Here is a 19,648-nt window from a genome sequence, read left to right on the forward strand (position 1 = left end):
CACAGGGATTTAGTGTAATACTGGCTTGACTTGGATTAGAATCCTCTTCACTCCTCATTCCTAGAGGAAGACCATGAGATTAGTTTAAGTCGCAAAGTTAGAGTTTTGGTTTTTTTTAATGAAATATCTGGATATGAAGTGGTTTACATCTTACATATCCTCTGATTTACAGACACTGTTATTGCCAATAAAGCAGAGAGTTATTTTCCCTTTGCTGGAACATTTCGCTAAACATAATACTAAGTTATTTGCCATAATAAATAACACTTTTAACTTACGGAAAGGCTTTTCAGGCGGGTGTGGGCATGGTTGCCGGTTGATAACAGTGATTAAGGCTTTTAAATTTCCTTGTTAGTTCTTATCGAATACAGAATAATGAAGTATTTATGTTGCATTTCCTTTCTGGGCATACTCAGTTCTCAGTTTCCTTAACAAAAAAACAGTCTGCTCCTGGCTTCATTCTCTCTTTCTGTGTATTCTGTCAAGTGAAAATTTGCTGTGTGACTGAGGGAGTGACAGGGAAACCTGTCATAGCTGTAGACACTTTTCATTGGACTATTTTTCAAGCAACCAGTGGGAATACACACTGAAAGATCAACCACACACAAGTCTCCTGCTTTAGATAGAAATCCAGTAACTTTGATTCTGTTATTTATAGAGTGGCTCCATCACTGAGAGGTTAATATTGAAAGGTGATATTCACAGTGGAAGACTCTGGGCTCCACTCCAATATGAATATAATGCATTGTTACTTGTCTTTTTCTCAATGAAGGGCCTTTATTTGTGTGAGAACCTCTCTCCGAGGCCTGTTTCTTCTCTGCTGACCTCGTGCTGCTCTGCTTGTTTGCGGTGTGAGTTTTCCTCGTGGCTCCTCTGGGGAATAGGCGTGTAGGTTACACAGGGCTAACTGCTGTATTAGCTCAGGTCCATTAAGAAGTAGTGTTGTGTTGACAAGGCAGATGATAGATAAACTAGGATAAGGTTTCACAGGGGAGCTATGGAGTTTTAACCACTGCTCAGTCACATTCCTCATCCCGCAATTCATTCTGGATGACGCTGATAAAAATGAGATGCTAGATGATGCAGAGAACCAATCAGAACTTTTACTGCTATGTATGCAAATGCATACACTTCAGATCATGCACTTGCACTGAGACAGCAGAGAGATTGCAGAGACACTAGGACAAACAGTTTATGTGAAAAACCATGAAAGTTACTCTCTGAAAAAATTTTAATATTTATTTCTTCCTGTAACAATATTCTGTTTCCTCTTACCCCCTATTCAGGAAGATTAGAGGACAGAGAAAGGTCAGAGGTCATGCTGAGCTACACAAAAACATCCTTGGAGCTGGCCGTGAGTCAGCGTGTTACTCAGTGACACAGGACACAGGAGTTTAAACTCATGTCCTTCAGTTGAAGAACAGTCTTCCAACCCACAATAAAGGCAATGATAAAGGCAATGACCGAAATACTGTTAGCTCTCACACTGCTGCGTTGTATTTTTCTAATAATGAAGAATATCTTAACTGATGATCTTAAAACCTGCATTAATCTATTTTTCTGGCCACGCGGGCAGTGCAACAGGATATAAACACAGCATATTACCACTATACAAAGTTGTTATGGAAAACTTGTCAGTTGCTTATTTATGCATCCAGCAGACACAGAACTACATTAATATTCATTTGGAGTCGTGTTTGAGGAATGTAAGTCCAATATTCACCCTCCTTTTAGCTCTGTTTTGGTCTCCACCAACCTCTGGGCTAAATATTTGTTCTTTAGCTGCTAAATGCTTTATGTTCACCAGCTAGTTGCTAACTGTGTCTGTCTGCTGTTTGGTGCTGGACGGGCTGCACAGTGGGTTTATCAGAGCCTGCAGCCAATAGCTGCCTGCTGCTGCTGAAATGGGGTTGGGTGAGAACAGTGAAAGGGAACCAAAACAGTTAAGTTAAAACCAAAACAATGAGCTGAAAGACACTATGATGCCACATAAGGGAGCTGCAGAGGATGGTGGTAATTCTATTTCAGTTTGTCAGTACAAGAAGCACTTTTTACTTTACACATAGTAATTTGATCCATTGTTATTACAGAAATATTGATTATTGCTGCTTTAAAGTCCATCATTTATGCTTGTTTGTTCATCCACGTGGCTATCACTGCTCATGCTATCTACCCAACTAAACTGGAAGCACTTGTCCAGAAGGACCTACTGTACCCCACATATAGCCTACCAGAGTTTAGAACTAGAAATAGAAAAGTCTTTATGAATTCGATATATTGTTGGTTGATATACTTTATGACAGACTATTACTTTAGTACATCAGTTTTGTATTTGCTCCCTGAACATGTCAACTTTAAATTAGCTAAAAACGTACTTCGGTCAAGTGTCCTTTAAGACGTATCATCACACATTGATTCTTGATTACAGCAAAGGAAATATAGTTCCATTAAGTCATATCAGGGTGCCTGATCTTCCAGAGGTGGGTTATGACAGGCTTGTTAAATACCTAGTTGTTGACTTTCGCAAATACAAAAACCCCCCAAAACTCCCATGTTAGCAGCCATGTTGTTGTTTTAATTGTGGTTATTCTGTGGTTTCCTGTGGGTGTTGGCAGCCTTGTGTTTGTGTGTATGTGTGTGGCGGGAAGAGTGCATGCAGAGACCGAATACAGACACTCCTAGTAAGTGTGTGTTATGTCTCTTATCACCTTACTCTGACATAATGCAGACTGTGTGTGGGGGTCGGGGGATAATTTTGGCTGTGAAAAGACATAAATAAAATCCCCCCATACGGCTGTCGAGTTGACCAATGGAAAATGAAACCCCTTAAACTTTACAAGCATCCACATAGCAAAATAATTGCAGAAACGCTGAAATAGGTGTTCCAGCTTGCTTCTTTTCTCAGGCTTTTCCAATTTGCCTGCAGATATAACTAGCACAGCAGGTCTTTGAGCTTTTGCAGTTTCAGCGCGCTCCTTGTAGTTTGCTTTTTTTCCACAGTCCTGAGCCAAATCTGTAAAGGTCTCATGTGTTCACTTCTTCCCTCTTTCCTTCTTTGAAAAAAAAGTAAAACAACACATTCATCACTGAGGTAAGGAGTCCATGCATCAGACTGTAATATTTACTTTGAGTCTGATTGATCTTTCTTTAATGTGATAACTGTCTTTAGTTTTACGGTTAGTGTTCACACTCAAGTAAAGACAGAAAGCCAAAAATGCACAGACTCCATGCTTAGCTCCACTGTCATTCATACCAGTAAAAGCTCAAGCTTCCTCTGAGGTGAGTCTCCATTTCCAATTTCCTACCGAAATAAAAACCTGATGCTTGATTTGGACCAGGGAAAATATTTGCATCTGATAAGTAAATTTAAACACACAGCCGGGGTTTTGAAGTCATAAGGAAACAGTGCTTAGATGGTGTACAGTATATTGCTGCAGTTTGTGGTTACTTTGGTTGTTGGGCGTTACAGGCACAGGATGTTGCAATACTGAAAATTACCCAGAAAAAACAAGTGAATTTTTGTTATTAGGTTTTTGAGATCAGAGGAACATTAAATTTTTTTCTTGATTTAAAGCTGCATTATGTGTTCATTTATTTATTGTTGGCCACTTGGAGACAGTTGAACAAGCTGTTACATTGACATATTATTTAAAAAGTTGTTGTGGCGTGTGTTAATGTGTTAGGATGCAGTTGCATATTTTGCCACCTGATGAAGGTAAGTTCAGGTTCAGTATAATACTCTGTTTTGGTCTCCACTAACTTGAAAGAGAAAATATCTTAGCGATTAGTTTCTAAATGCTCAATAAATTAGCTAGTTGCTAACTTTGCTGTTGGGCAGGTAGTTTAAAGTTATCAGAACTTTTTGCTTAAAACAGCTGCCTGACGCTGCTGGATGTTGATGAGAGTGGTGAGAGTGAACCAAAACAGTAAAGTTATTTAAACCATTGTTCTTATGAAAAATATTGATTAGAGCAGCTTTAAATTGCATAAAATCACTGTTTTACAATGTTCTTTTTTTAGTATAATGAGCATGTGTTTCTTATCCTCTATGCTACATGGGTTTAATTACTTTTTACTAGTTTGCTAGAAGAAAGCTAGTAGGTTCAATTTGCGTTTTCCTTTCAGGAACCAATTCATGGATGTCAGAGTTTACCACAAGTACTTGAATGCAGCTTCACAAAAGTAGTAGGCTGCTCTTTTTCATGTTTCACCATGCAGTAAATCACAAAACCATAACAAAATATCTATTTCTCAATTTTAAACATAGCTACATTTTCAAAATGTACAAAAATGTGGCTGTCAGGACGAAAGTCAGTGCTTCAGAACTGTTTATTCGGGTACATGATTTGTAGTGAAGTAAAGTGTAAAGTAAAGCAAAATGTCTTAGAACCAATTAACAATGCAGTGTTCATTTTTCCAGTGTTTAACATCATCATTGATAATTGACCATGAGTCAACTATCAAATCGCTTTAAGCAGCAGAAGGAATTCTACAAGGAGCTTTAACTCCAGCAACAAGTCATTAATCCAATTTATAGTTGATGGGACTAACAAAAGACTTGATGGAGTAATAAAAGATATCCAGGAGGTGAAAACAAGCCTGCAATTCACGTAGAGCTTTGTTGATGATCTAAAAACAGTGGAAAAAGACACAGAAAAGAAACTATGTGCCATGGAAGTAGAGATCAACAAGTCGTGGGAGGAACTTGATGGGATTATGTCTAAACTTGACTACATGGAAAATCAATAGAAGAGGAATAACTTACTTGTGGACAGCATTGCTGATGAGCAGGGATAGAGCTGGGAAACTTCTGAAAAGAAGATCAAAGCCATGCAGGAGAAAAACCTGGGCCTGAAAAGTGAGTGCATGGAAACTGAACGCACTCACAGAGTTGGCCAATTCCCACAACATGGCAGACCCAGATCGACTGTCGTTAAATTTCTTTGTTTCAAAGACAGACAATCTATCCCCTCTGCTGCAAAAAGGCTAAAAGTTGATTCAAGTCAATTTTATTTATAATGCCAAATCACAAGAAAATCTCAGAGCACTTTTCCCATAGAGCAGCTCTAGACCGTGTTCTTTAATTAAAAGGAACTAACATCTTAATTGATGAAGAGTTCTCAGACATTGTGAAAAAAATGTCCTAAGCTCTGAGCTGCCAAAGAAAGAAGCGACAAAGCCAGCCTGAGGTATGACAAACTGGTTATTCGGCCCAGGGGTCCAACTCTGGCTTACTGAATGGACCTACTTTGCTTTTAATTCGGGTGGACAGTGTTTTTAATATGACTGTATGAACAATGTCTCTGGGTTTATCTAAGAAAGGTTTAAGGATCGCACAGTAACATCTGTAGTCTGAAGCATTAAGTTCAAGATCTCTCTACACTACTTAACAACAATAATGTAAAGGTAATGACAATTTCAGAAACACATTTGGATATCTCATTTAACCACTCTGAAGTAGCCATGTCTGGTTTTAGTATTTTCAGACATAACAGAAATAAGCATGGGGGAGGTGTTGCCATATAGGTACAAAACTGCATCCCAGTTAAGGTCCGATATGATCTGATGAATCCTGTTATAGAAGCCCGTTGGTTTCAAATTCACCTACCTCACATAAAACCAGTACTAATCGGTTGTTGTTATAGACCCCAAAGCTCTACTACACTGATGACATATGTACTATGCTTCATAAAGCTACAGATGCAGATAGAGAGACATACTTTCTGGGAGACCTAAACTTTGACTGGCTTTCCTCGGCCTGTGCTCTGAAACAGAGAATACTAGTAGCAATGAATGTATACAATTTGAATCAGATGATGCATGTGCCCACCAGAATGAGCTCTAACATGTCTGGAGTCATATCTGTCACAGACTGTTGCTGACAAGCATGCACCAACAAAAACATTCACTGTGAGAAGTATGTTGGCCCCGTGGCTGGATGAGGAATTGAAAACATGCATGGCTCACCAGGATGAAATTAAACATGCTGCAATAAAATCGTGGGACTATATCAAATGGAATAAATACTGTGACCTCAGAAACAAAGTCACAAAAATGAATAGACTGAAAAAAAAATCTCACTATCAAAACAAGATTTATGAACGAAAGTATGATGGGAAGAAATTATGGAATATTTTAAATGGTATATTAGACAGGCCATAAGTACAGAACCCTTCCTTTATTGAATCAGATGGTATATTTATTACAAAACCCCTAGAAATTGCCATCTATTTTAATTATTATTTATTAATAAAGTCAACAGTCTAAGACAAAATATGAATAACTCTGATGATGAACTATCTGTAGAACTAATTAAAGAATTTATCATGAAAAAGAAAGATTGCAAGTTCAACTTCAAACAAGTACAACTGGAGGACGTAAAAAAAACTTCTAATCAGTAAAAAACAATCAGACAACAGTCTGGACTGGATAATATTGATGGTAAATTAATAAGAATGATAGCTGATTACATTACTGAACTGGTAAGTCACATTTTTAATCATAGCCTGAAAGTGTTTTCCCTCAGGCATGGAAAGTTGCCAAAGTCAAGACAAGTTAGTATTCTTCCTGTTCTTAGCAAACTTATGGAAAGACTAGTCTTCTCTCAAATTTTGAATTATTTCTCTGTCAACAGCCTTGATTCTGAGTTTCAGCATGCATACAAAGATGGCCACTCAACATGTATGGCCTTAACACAAATGGCAGATGATTGGCTGAGTCAAATAGATAATAAAAATATTATTGGTTCTGTCTTGCTTGGCTTCAGTGCTACTTTCGATGTTATTGACCATAAACTAATTTGGAAAAAAATATCGGCTTATGGCTTCAGTATAAATGCTGTCAACTGGATGAAAGGGTACCCGTCTAACAGAATGCAGTATGTGTACTGTAATAGTAGCTTTTCTCCCATTGAAGTACACAGGAAAGTTAGAGTGTGGGGTTCCCCAAGGTAGCTGCCTTGGTCCTCTCCTATTCTCAATTTTTACCAATGACCTACCCCTGGTTTTAAATAAGACAATTCTACATTGTATAAGTCCACCAATAGTCAAAGTGAACTAAAGGAAGTTCTGCAAAGTGATCTTGAATGTGTGTCAAACTGGGTGGAAAATAATAAGCTTGTGCTAAGTGTATTTAAAACAAAGTGTATTATCTTCGGTTCAAATCATGTAGCCTAGTAGGAAGGGGGGGGGGGTTCCCATGCACCCCACTGATATATTTTTCTAACTTAGTTTTTTGTAATCCTCAAGGTGTCTAGTAAACAAAATTTCATGTTCCCAACTCGAAATATTGTCCCATGGGTCCGTTTGGAGGCCATCTTTCTTGGATTTCTTGGATTTCTGTCGGAAATTGAAAATTGACATAACTTTTGAACAAGACATCATACAGACACATGACCCCATTTTTCTATATAATTTTGGCATGAGAAAATGATTGAGATGGTTATTGTAGTGATTTTACCAAGTTTGGTATATTAAAACTCGAAAAATAAGAAAGAAGTCTGTATAATTTACACTCAAAATCTTGCAAAATGACTGTCTACATGTATACCAAACTATATGGTCCACACAAATTCTGGAGTCAACTAAAATTGACAGTGAATAGGGAAAAATTAACAAAATATGAGTTAAATAATTCAAAATAACAAGGAAAATGTTCCAATACTTTTTTAATCTTTCATGACAGAACAAGCTACAGAAGTGGTAAGCAATGCTATGTTTTCATCATGCTGCTGTATATTTGTTCATCATCATTAAGAAGCTCATCATAAAAAAAGTATTTAAATATGTTTTCTGAACTAAAATGTGAAATAAAATAAGAAATAGCTTAGTGTTCAGTCAAGAGAGAGCGTGTGTGTGGCTGCGCCAACACTGGTCTGTAGCACACACAGGGATGAGCAGGAGGACAATCGCTGCGTAGAACCAGAACTGGAGCAACCCATGTTCCATCCAGGGACAGTTTCACCAAGAGCAGGCAAAGAGTGGGAGATTTTCTGCTGAAAACAAGCACCAAGACCGGGGGAGACATGAGAGCAGCTGCTTGCTAACAGTTACAGCAGAGAGCAGGAGGGAGGACAGATGTCTTACTCTGCTACTCTGTACTGCAACTCTGCTACTGCTGTGGACTCACGGAGTAGACACTTTAGTTTATAAGTGTATTTTCAGTCATCTGACTAAGTATTGATAACATTACAATCAACAATCCTTCCTCCCGCACATGGTCATATTTTGATTCAGAGTGTACATAGTATGTATTGAGGAGTGAGTTGTATCTCACCCTCTCAATGAAAAGTTTAGCTTTAGAGCAGGTCCATGAAGTTAAGCTTTTGGGTGTCACCCTGTATGAAGAGCTTCCCTGGTTGGGTCATGCTGATAAGACTGTAGCCGAAATGGGGAGATTAGTGTCAGTCATCAGGGGGTGTGCTTATTTCCTGGTTGATCACACAGGTTTTGTCACATTTGACTATTGCTTGGTAGGTTGGTCAAGTGCGACTAAAAAAAAATGTGCACAAGCTTCAACTTGTGCAGAACAAAGCTGCATGTCTAGCTCTCCACTGTTCATCCAGGGCGAGTGTCGAGGGCATGCATGATACTCTCTCCTGACTGAAAGTTGAGGATAGTCTCCTAGTTTTCCTTTGTAATATCTGTACTTTGTCTGAGCCTAAAAGCGTACACTCTAAGATTTCATATATCAATAACAGACACGGTCATACTACCAGAAAGGTAATACAGGGTCATGTAGTAGTACCTACACTTAGAACCTGTGCTATGCAGAGAACATTTTCTACAGAGCTACGTCTTACTGGAATATGCTACCATGTTCCTTGCAAAACATGTTTTAAAAGCACTTTAAAAAAAGTGTGTCAACTGTTGTCTGGTGTTTGACTTAATGTCTTTTGGTCTTGTTGTTTTCCAGTGAGGACCTTCATAGTGATCTTGTTTTGTTTTGTTTGAATCTGTTTTGTTTGTTTCAATTTTGGGCCTGATTGCTTTCTGTCCTGGTGGAAACAGTGTTTTGCTTTGTTTTGTTCTATTTTATTTTGTTTTCTCTGTTATTGTTTTTTATTAGTATTATTATCATTGTTGTTGTTATTGGAGTGATTTTCTTTTCCAGTGGAGAGTGTTCTGTGAGGGTATGAGGTGATCTGGGGGATGCTTGGTTGGTTGAGGGGAATCTGGGTTTGGGGTGAGAGGTATGATGGTTGTGTTGTCCAGCTGTTTCTTGTGTGTAGTGTGTTGATGTTGTGTTTTTTATCTATTGACCCCAGGAAGAACAGTTACTACCCCTGTAGCAAATAATGGGGATCCCAATAAACAAATAAACAAATAATTTTACCTAATAGTCTTCTGAGTTACTGTATTTGCTCTAATAAGCTCTCTTACATTATGTAAATGTGACATTACATCTGCTTATCTTAGAAAAACTGGTGGTGTACTAAGAACTTTTAATGTTGTGACATGTTATGTTGCAGTTCACACTTCATGCCCATAGAGGTCAATAAAGGTCATACATTGCTTGATGTCCTACTCATCAGAATGCAATCCCAGGCACCAGCTTGCTCTGGACTGGTGGGGATTGATGGAGGCAGGACACAGCCTGGGGAGAAGTACTGCCACGGAGGCTGAACTGAGGGAACACAAGTCTTGTAATGAGGAAATTTACTGGTGTTAAATTGATAGGTTAGATTTTACAGTGACAGGTAATAACTGATATTATAATAACTTCTGTTCTACGTATAATAACCTGTCAAAATGTGAGGATGTGTCCTTTGAAATCAGTTGAAAGTGTTTACCTATTAATCAAATAAACTGCTGAGTAAAGTAAGATCCAGCACGTTATTACACCGATTGTTACTTTATGAGAGGAGCCGACTGTTAAATTATCAGTTGCTACAAGGCAGAGTGTGCAGCCTCTGTGCCATGTGAAACTGTGTTTTTACAGAGAGAAAACTTTCTTTGTCCAAGTTCTGTTGCCTTTGGCAGGTAACACATCATGACTCACAGTTCTTCAAATCTGGGGCCTCTTTTCCTATAGGCTACACACACACACACACACACACACACACACACACACACGCATACACAGATGTTGACAAGGAGACCTACAAATAATCACGTACAATACGCTTGCCTGCTTGTCAGTTTGCCATGATAGCAAGTTTAGTTCCAACAGAGTGTTGAGAGACAGACTTGAAGATGGATGTCTGTGGGTTTTCCGTTTTTAGTCACAGTGATTTCTGCCTTGACGTGTTGAGTATGATAGAACAAAAGCAGGACTTTCTGACGTTAAGCAATGCACCAAGGTAGTTTGAGTTTACGAACTTTGGCAGTTTCTGTCAGGATACCTTCAGTTTGCTGAAGTTTTATTGCTGCCATTGGTGAGGAGACAGAGATGGAAGACGGTATTTTGTGTGTGCGTGTTTTTCAATTTTGTCTCCATCTTTGCAGGCTGGTGTAGGCTGCTGAGATCTGACATCTCTGCAAAAAGTTTTATAGGGTCACAGTATTTGCTTAACAGCTGTCAAAATGCGTGACCATATCTTAATATTAATACATCAAAATACAGAATCCTGTGTGACAGAGAATTAAAACATTAGCAGTGGCATCATGGCTGAAAATCCCGATCAAGTCACAGACTTTGGTGCAACACCCACGTGCACAATATCAGAGCACTGGAACGGGACCACTCATTACTTCATTCATGTAGGTATTATTAATTACAACTGTGCTATAAAATGTGTGCAATGAAAACACACACACACACACACACACACACACACACACACACACACACACACACACACACACACACACACACACACACACACACACACATATAAAATAAAATAACCTCCCCAGTCTCTTGTTTTGAGTCAGTGTTAGACACCACAAAGTTTTAGCTTAAAAAGGTCACAAATTTAGTTGCACAAAACAATGTGCATATGACATTCAAAACTGCAAAGTATACACATGTTAATAATAATCAAACAATACAAACCACACCATATTTTAGTTTAGGTAAATAACCCCAGTAATATAGCAAAAATAACACTAACACTGGGTGAAAACTGGGCACTGGTGAACCCAGTGTTGGTGCCATGTTGACCAAAATTGAGAGGAAGAAGCTGGATAAATTCTCTCCTCAGTATGCATTTCATTATATATTCTATGGTACTCAAAAGTTTACAGACCTTCCTATTAATATAGCACATTATGTAATACTCCTATTACAATTTACAATATGTCTATTGTACTCAGTGATGACTTTATATTGACTATATCATATTCCTTTGTAATTTTTGGCAATTTGGTTATGATATTCGTGATTCTGTGTCTCGTCATGTTTTACAGAATTACAAGTCTTTTTTTCTGTAGAGACTGTCTGGTCATATTTAAAGCTCCACCCCAAATGAGGTTGCAATGATTCCTCCCCCCTCCTTCTCCTTCTCTCTCTCTCTCTGTATTGCCTTTCTTCACTTTTCACCATTCACTCTCAGGATAAGCACACTGGATCTGAAGGAAACTATTCAAGACACCAATTTATGATTACGACCCAAACTGTCCTACATAAGGAACAGCACGGATGATGCGTTTTGCGCTGCAGCCATTCAATGAAAGAAGAGACGCACAAAAAAAGAGATGGGCACCGTTCCTGGACTTCCACTTACCCGGTCATGGGGAAAATGTTGTCATCACACCGTGCTGGTTGTACCTGTAGTGGTGGCGGTTCTGCTCCAGCTTTGCGCTGCTTTTAACTTGGACACGGAGAAACGCGTCGTTTTCACCGGACCACAGGGGAGTTATTTCGGCTATTCTGTGGAGTTCTTCAATAACTCATCCAGGTAAAGTCTTCATGCATCTTCACGAAGCTTGATGTTATTATTCACTTTGGCATTTTCCAAGTCAGTGGGAGAAAGTTAACAGCATTCTCTACAGTTCAAAATGACTTAATAATACTCTTTGTGACTGAGTGGGACTACAATCTTGCCCATTATGGAATCACTATATTTCTATAATCTCACAGGGTGTTTAGACTACTTTGCACAGTGAGCTTTACATGTTTCCTCTCTTATGGTAGCCCTGTGATATTTTATCACTCCCTAGGATTACAACATTTCTACAATTTTGTAGTTGTGTCTACTCTCTTAAAGAGTCAGTTCTGCAGACATAGCCTACTTAATATTTTTATATTGCGCAATAGGCTACTCGTAGAATATCCCTATAAAAACATGTATTTGTATGTTGTCAATATTCAGTTTAAAGTGATCTTGCCATGGTAGTTGATCATTCATATGATCTTATCATCATTTATTGAACATCCTATAGTTAATAGTGGTCTTTTTCATATATTCCATAATGATACAGTGGTGGAAATGCTTGGATATGTTAACTTATTAATAATAATAAGTTATATCAAATAAAACATATACATCTTCACTCTCTCTCTCCCTCTCTCCACACACACACACACACAGATACACACACACACACACACTGAATTCCAGCCGAAGTATGATTGGAAACAGACATACACGTCTGTGTGTGTGTATGTTTGAGTGTGTGTGTGTGTGTGTGTGTGTGTGTGTGTGTGTGTGTGTGTGTGTGTGCAAAGTAAGAAATATACTAATCTTGTGAATATATGCTACGGCGACAGAGGGGCTTTCTGCTGGTTTTCTGTTGACAAATGAGGAACTGCTGAGTGAGATAAAGTCAAAGATCAAACATGTTCTTTGACTTCCTTTACGGACACTTGTACCGTTAACCTGTGCTGACTCACTGATGAACGTCTCCTCTTGGCTCTAGTGTGGAACACACACATGCATAGATAATCCAAAAGTACCAATATAACAAATATAATACAAAAGATGTGAAGTAAATGAATCATGGTTGGTGGCTTCATTGTTAGTTGCATACAAACAGTGTCTAAACACAATGTAACACCAGGAATAAAAACAACTAAAATTTGATGATGTGTAGGTCAGTACAGTGATATAATAGTTTACAGGGCTGATTATAGTTAAGATAAAGTCAGTCTCTTACAGATTGTTTCTAAATGTAGGCTGCTGTGATACAAAACTGTCTTGACTTTCAGTTTTCCACTCTGAAACACAAAACTTAGAGAAAACCCCTGTTACTATGTAATTTATGAAAAAAGAAATAAAATGTGAATTGATGAGCTGTAAAATACACCCTTACTCAGTTTAATTTGCTAATGGCTTACTTGATCTGATATGAAGCTTATTGTAGTCAGTGAGCTAGCGTTAGCAGTTTTTGGGTAGACAATATGAAATTGTGTCACTTAAATTTTTGTGACAGTTCACCGACTTTTTGACTCTTCTCTATTAGTGCTGCTGTTGCATATGTGCATTACACACAATAATCTCACTTTAAACTGAACAAACTGCCAGTAAGCTAACTAGCCAGCAGGCTCAATTAGCAAACAACCAACATGATGGCTATCAGTTAGCATAAATCAGATGTAGACACACCAAGTATGCATGAATAAAATTTTGGAGTACTTAATATTTATAACTTAGTATTTTGAGTATTTACGTTTAAATTCCACAGAATGTCAAATGAAAATGAAACATTTTATTCCACTTATCAGCTGTGGTTACTTTGCAGATTGTGAGAGATAAAAGCAAGAGATAAGATCATAAAATATGATGCTTTGCAAGCAGGCTAATGTGCTGACATGAAAAATTGAACACTGTGGAAAGCACTGTTATACAGAATGAGTTATTTTGTGTATTTAGTTACATGGTATTCATATGAAGACCTTTTTCAGCACTTCAAAACATTGACCAGAAACTACAGTACAGTTCTGTTAACCAACTGAAATTCTTTAAATTCTATAAAACAATATAATTGATCACTCTCAACATATTTACTTCTATCATGACAGCCAAATACATTTTGGTTTGTTCACCCAAAACGCCCTCCAGCTGTTCACAGCCGCTTTTCCTCTAGAAGATGTTACATCATCGGATAAGCTCTCTATACATGATAATAGGAATCTTGTACATATCAGCTGTTAAGCTTTTTTTATCTGCTCTATGATAACCTGATGGCGAGCAGCTTGTAGCAACCGATATTCGGTTTCATATATCCCTGTTAAAGTTATGTACACAGCTGTTCCTGTAAAAGGTTAAACTGTTGTAAGTCCCAGTTACACCTTATCGACTGTCTGTGTCTCATTTTCCCTCATTTAGCCTACATCCTCGAGGGTTCACACTTGGAAAGTGATGTTGGTTTAATGAATGCAGATATTTTCCTGTGAGGAAATTGGCTAAGATTCTCTCAGTTTTCTTAACTAAGCCTCTGGCAGTTAGAGGACATGTTGTGGAGTAATTACAGAGATGTTGATTTAGACCAATTTGTAAAGACCAAGCCCCCTTTCATCCCTCTGGTGCTTTGGCTTACACTGAACAATTTTGTTCCTGACCTAATTCACGTATTTTAATTGCTCACAATTGTCGTTGAACATGTTCTTTCTTTCTTTGCTCTTGTTTCGTGGCGGGTAAACAACGCAGCAGGAAAGGGATGCTTTCCTAAATGAGGGACATGTTTTCATTCTGCTGATGGGGTTGTTTCTGCTGGTTGTCATGCTTTCTGACAATTACTAGACTGTTTGGCTGTAGGGAACCTTATTAAGAGTTGCGCCTGTTACCATGCCATCTCTGTCTCAGCACACATGTCCAGTTTGAGTGACTAAGTCTGGTCTAGCAGGCAGGCATCAAGTGTGCTGGTAGAGCTTGTGCCTCCTCATACATATCAGGTGCTGTGGTAAATAAATATCATCCATTTATTTAAGCCTACTATGCTTTCTGTTAGTACAGTGTAAGTTTTTTGGTTGTAATCAGAGACACTTTGGAATGACAGATTTGTGGCACAGTGCTGCACTGGGCAACTTTGTATGCTATCAGTAATGAGGGATTTTCCAAAACTTTTTCAGTTCTGTTTGACCAATTTTGAAATAATCAAAACTGAGCAAGAAATGAGAGATGTTGGAAAAGTTCAGCACATTTACTTGGCTGGAAATATGGGACTAGATGATTATTTGGAGGGAAAAGGACATTTTCTGTTGATTTTAACTGTCAGTGCTACATGCTTTGTTTAACTTTGACCAAAAGTGGACTGAGGGCTGTAATACTCAAGCTGTGTCCCAATTCCATACAACATACTAATTGTATAAAGTATGTATTAGATACTACTTACGTACACAATGTCAATTACACTTTATAATAAAAAAATCGAAAGATGTATTACTTTTTGTTTGTTTTCCAAGATCTTCCTCACACTGTCTGTAAATGTTTTTTTTATATTATAGCTTTGAGTAGCATTTCATGAGCAGAGAGGTGATATCACAATTTCATCTGTATAATAAATCTGAGTACATTTGAGTACAACACTACAGAATGTATTCACTTCAAGACAGCTATGTTGTTATTCAAGCCTATTACTCTCTCTCCTCTCTATTTCTCACAGAGGTTCAGTCACGATCTCGTGGTTGAGACAGCAGGAAAGAAAACACACTAATTGAGTTTTATGTCCGATAATTCTGGCCACCCACACATGAATGAGTTTAATTAATGTATTTACATGTTAACCAAATAAAGCAGATATTTGTGTTGGGGATCTGGCTCGTATAAGCATCATATCTTGTTTATTATAACAACCCAGATAAAATCTTGAGAAACTTGAAGGGGCTTAACTGGGATACAGATACTCTGTTGGTTTGCATGCACATATATTGTGTTCATAACTGAATATACAGGAAGATCATATTACTAAATATCTATGGTTCCCAACCTTTTTGGCCTGGAAAGAAGTCTACATGTGACCCCTTGTCATATGTTTAATGTGACAATCTTAGAGGCTCAAAGGGTAAAACTATTCAGTGTTACGGACTTATAGAGAAAGTCTGAAAAAATAAACATAATTTTGTGTGGAAGAAATGTTTTTGTTTCTTTTCTATCCTGTTAATCATTGTTTGCGATCCCCTTGCAGTTTGTGCACCCCAGGTTGGGAACCACCGTTTATTGGTGAGCAGGTTATGATGCATGATGAACAGTTAAACTGAGTAAGACCTATTATTAGCATATGACCTGTTTCAGAATAATGTGGCCATGTAAGTGCAATCACTGGGGCTCATAAATCCTTTAGTAAAAATTACATGTTGCATCTTTGACCTCGCCATGCCTCCAAGCTACTTCCCTGTTTGCAGATGTTCATAGTGAACATGAGTTAAAGGAAAGGAATCTTGGTTTCATGTCTCCACAAACACATCCATCATCCCACTGATACACATCATATTGTTAATGAGGCTAGTGTTTGGGTGATTAGAGTGCTTTTAATTGTCTCAGGGAGCATGTTTCAACTCCACACGTGCAGAGATCACAAGGGGTAGTGGTGGGTTAAAAGTTGTACCTTTGAAAGAAAAGGCCATTGAAAGCCCGCGCCCTGGTCGGCTGAGTGGCTGTGGAGTGAGTGGTTTATAAGGAAAGCTAATCCAGCCATGTAAATATTCCTCTTGTGCTCTCCAGACATTACTGGGGATGGGGGAGTGTACAGAGTCTGTCTGATCTCTGCTAATGTCATCAGTCACCAATGTCTTAAGTTGTGCCATTCGCTCGGGGCCAGGCCTTTTAAGCATGGCTGTCTGAAAACCTTGAAAGCTCAGCTGGTTTGTAATACACATGTACATTTGCATGTGCATGTATTATTCATTCACACACACAGCCATGCTAACACATGCAGAGATAGTGTTTGGTTGTAGCATCTGTTTTGCTGTATCTCCTTCATATACTTTTGCCAGTAAATCATTTTCAGACTGTCATCTAGCAAAAACATGCAGAAATATCTCCAGATACTTCTTGTTTAATCTCCCACTCTTCATGTCCTTACACATTTTCTTTTAAAACGTTATTAGGAGATAAAATGCTTAAAACCACCCTCACCTACTTAACTAGCAGCATGGAAATAGCAGTTTCATTGCGCACATTTTGTACAAGTTTGTAAACTTGTAGTCAGAGGTGGAAAGTTACTAAGTACATTTACTCAAGTACTATGCTTAAGTACAACTTTGAGGTACTTGTAGTGTACTTAAGTATTTCCATGTGATGCTACTTTATACTTCCACTCCACTACATTTCAGAGGGAAATATTGTACTTTCTACTCCACTACATTTATTTGACAGCTTTAGTTACTTTTCAGATGAAGATTTGACACAATGGATAATATAACAAGTTTTTAAAATACAACACATTGTTAAAGATGAAACCAGTGGTTTCCAACAATTTTGGCTTTTGACGTCTTACAAAAAGCAGTGTGTAGTCAGGGTCACATTTCACATGTCTATGAGTTGTTAACAGCTCCACCAAATAGTGATTTTTCCCTCTAAACTTCTCACATGCTTTCATTTCAATAAATGTTCAAATGATCCAATATTTCACAAAAAAAAGACAAACAAAAAAAATTCTTCCATCCTCTCCCATTAATCATCTCACGACCCCTCAGATTTACCTGGTGACCCTTTGGAGGGGCCCGACCCCTAGGTTGGGAACCACTGGACTAAACTAGCTAACTATATATAAAGTAGTTGAAACTAGCTCCACCTCCAGCAGCTACAACAGTAACATGCTGCTCTAACACTGATGCTTCACTATTAATAATCTAATGATGTCATATATAATAATATATCAGTCAGAGGGAACAAACCACTACTTTTACTGCTGATAATACTTATGTACTTTTACCTAAGTATGGTTTTTCATGCAGGGCTTTTACTTGTAATGGAGTATTTTTACATTACTGTATTGGTACTTTTACTTAAGTAAAGGACCTGAATGTTCCTTCCACCACTGATTGATGTGCAGTTACACAACTACATTTCCCATCAAACATCCTCTCTTCATTGAAGGCGAAGACCAACATTATTGCATCTTTGTTTTGATGACTATGTAAACTAAACAAACCAAAACCATCACCAAAAAAGCAGTTCAGACGGATGATTGTCATTCATTAAGCTAAAATAAGTTACAGTTGCTCTCTGGCATCAACATGTTACCACCACTCATCCTTCTTACAGGCCAACTATGACTTGTAATCATCCAGTCAGCTCTCGTAGTAGTTTCAGTATAGCAACTGTGTGGCAAGCTAAATTTAAAGCTGCTCTATTCAATATTTTACATTAACAATGGATTAAATAACTACACACAGTGTGAAAGAGGTTGAAAGTTAAAACCTGTAGAAAATTATCACCCGACTCTGCAGTTTCTCTCAGCTCTATGGGCTTTTTTTTGCATCTTGCTGTTTGGATTTTGACTTGCAGCTTAACTCTTGTGACTCACTCTCACTGCGCTCATTAATCTCATTTCCAGCTGCAGCAGGAAGCTCTGTAAAATCCACTTTATGCTACCTGCCCAACACCAAACAGCAGAAAACATACATGTTTAGTTCTATTAAAAAATGTTAGCTTACTCACGGTGTAACAACTACAAACTGTAACCCTATACGGAGCACACAAAATGATTCTGCTTCTGTTGGACTCATTACACAAGACAAGACACTGAGACATTGAGGAAGTTGACACCAGTAGGGCTTTGTTAATGACAAACAATGCTTTACTTGGCATCAAGTCAAAACTACACAGTGTTTTGGGCTTCTACAAAAGGCTCCTTTGGCTACACTGGTTGTTAATTCAAACAGTAACAGAGGATAGATGATTGCAGTGCTGACTTAGACCCCACGCTGAGCTTGCAGAGCTTTGACTAAACTTGATGTAATATTATGTAAAGTTGCATTTGTTGATCATAGATAAATGTTAAACCTTCCGTGCAGCAACACTAGAAGTACAGTGTTTTTCCTGTATCTTACGTCTGACAGACCTCAATGACCGACCGCTAGTGATAATGATAGGGATCACTAGAAATACGATTGCTGAGGGAATAGCTGCAAACTGCTCTTTAAATGTTCTTTAAATACCGTTACAAAACAGTTGTACTCTACCTTACATGCCCTAATAAACAGGAGCATGGGTCAATAAGGGAGAAGTCAGCCTTGGTACTGCTTCTCGAAACTTGTTCATGGTAGTGCCTGGTGTTACTTTTTCTACAAACTAACATTGTTTGGTTTTTTCTCTTCCATTATTTCAGCTTTGATTAACAAATCCAAGGTATATCTAGGGAAAACTTACAGATTTCTACCTTTCAACACCCACCCCTTCCCTCCTTTTAAAAAAATCATATTCTTCACATATTTCATACTTATTTTATGAGCAATGTGTGCGCCAAAACTTTAATGTAACACAACCTGAATGCATTTGACTTAAGATCAAAACAACTGTCTCTTGGTATAATTTCTGACTTTTCCTGGACATGGTTCTTCACCGCAATGTAAGACTTTGTTTTTTCTTTCTGTCTTTCTGCTGTCTAGTATCAGCATTTTGATCGGCGCTCCAAAAGCCAACACCAGCCAGCCCGACATCACAGAAGGAGGAGCTGTGTACTTGTGCCCCTGGAGCCAAACTAACTGCAGTATTATCAACTTTGACAAGCAAGGTAGGGTGCCTTGTTAAAACTAAATTGACGATCAGCCTCTTTGTAACCATATCGAGAAAAATAAATGTGATGATTGAAAATTCATGCTC

General features: G+C 38.1%; 1 protein-coding gene across 1 annotated transcript in view; it reads left to right on the forward strand.

Annotated features, from left to right (window-relative positions):
• The first annotated feature begins 11,451 nt into the window (after positions 1–11,451).
• The window catches only part of LOC122981018 (integrin alpha-5-like), a 47,961-nt gene continuing 39,764 nt past the window's right edge, over positions 11,452–19,648 (forward strand). Inside the window, exons 1-2 of the mRNA XM_044349502.1 lie at positions 11,452–11,839; positions 19,435–19,559. Of these exons, the coding sequence (XP_044205437.1) occupies positions 11,637–11,839; positions 19,435–19,559 (328 nt within the window). The 5' untranslated portion in view covers positions 11,452–11,636. The remainder of the gene's footprint in view (positions 11,840–19,434; positions 19,560–19,648) is intronic.

Source organism: Thunnus albacares, chromosome 4 (assembly GCF_914725855.1).
Source record: "Thunnus albacares chromosome 4, fThuAlb1.1, whole genome shotgun sequence".
Taxonomy (NCBI): domain Eukaryota; kingdom Metazoa; phylum Chordata; class Actinopteri; order Scombriformes; family Scombridae; genus Thunnus; species Thunnus albacares.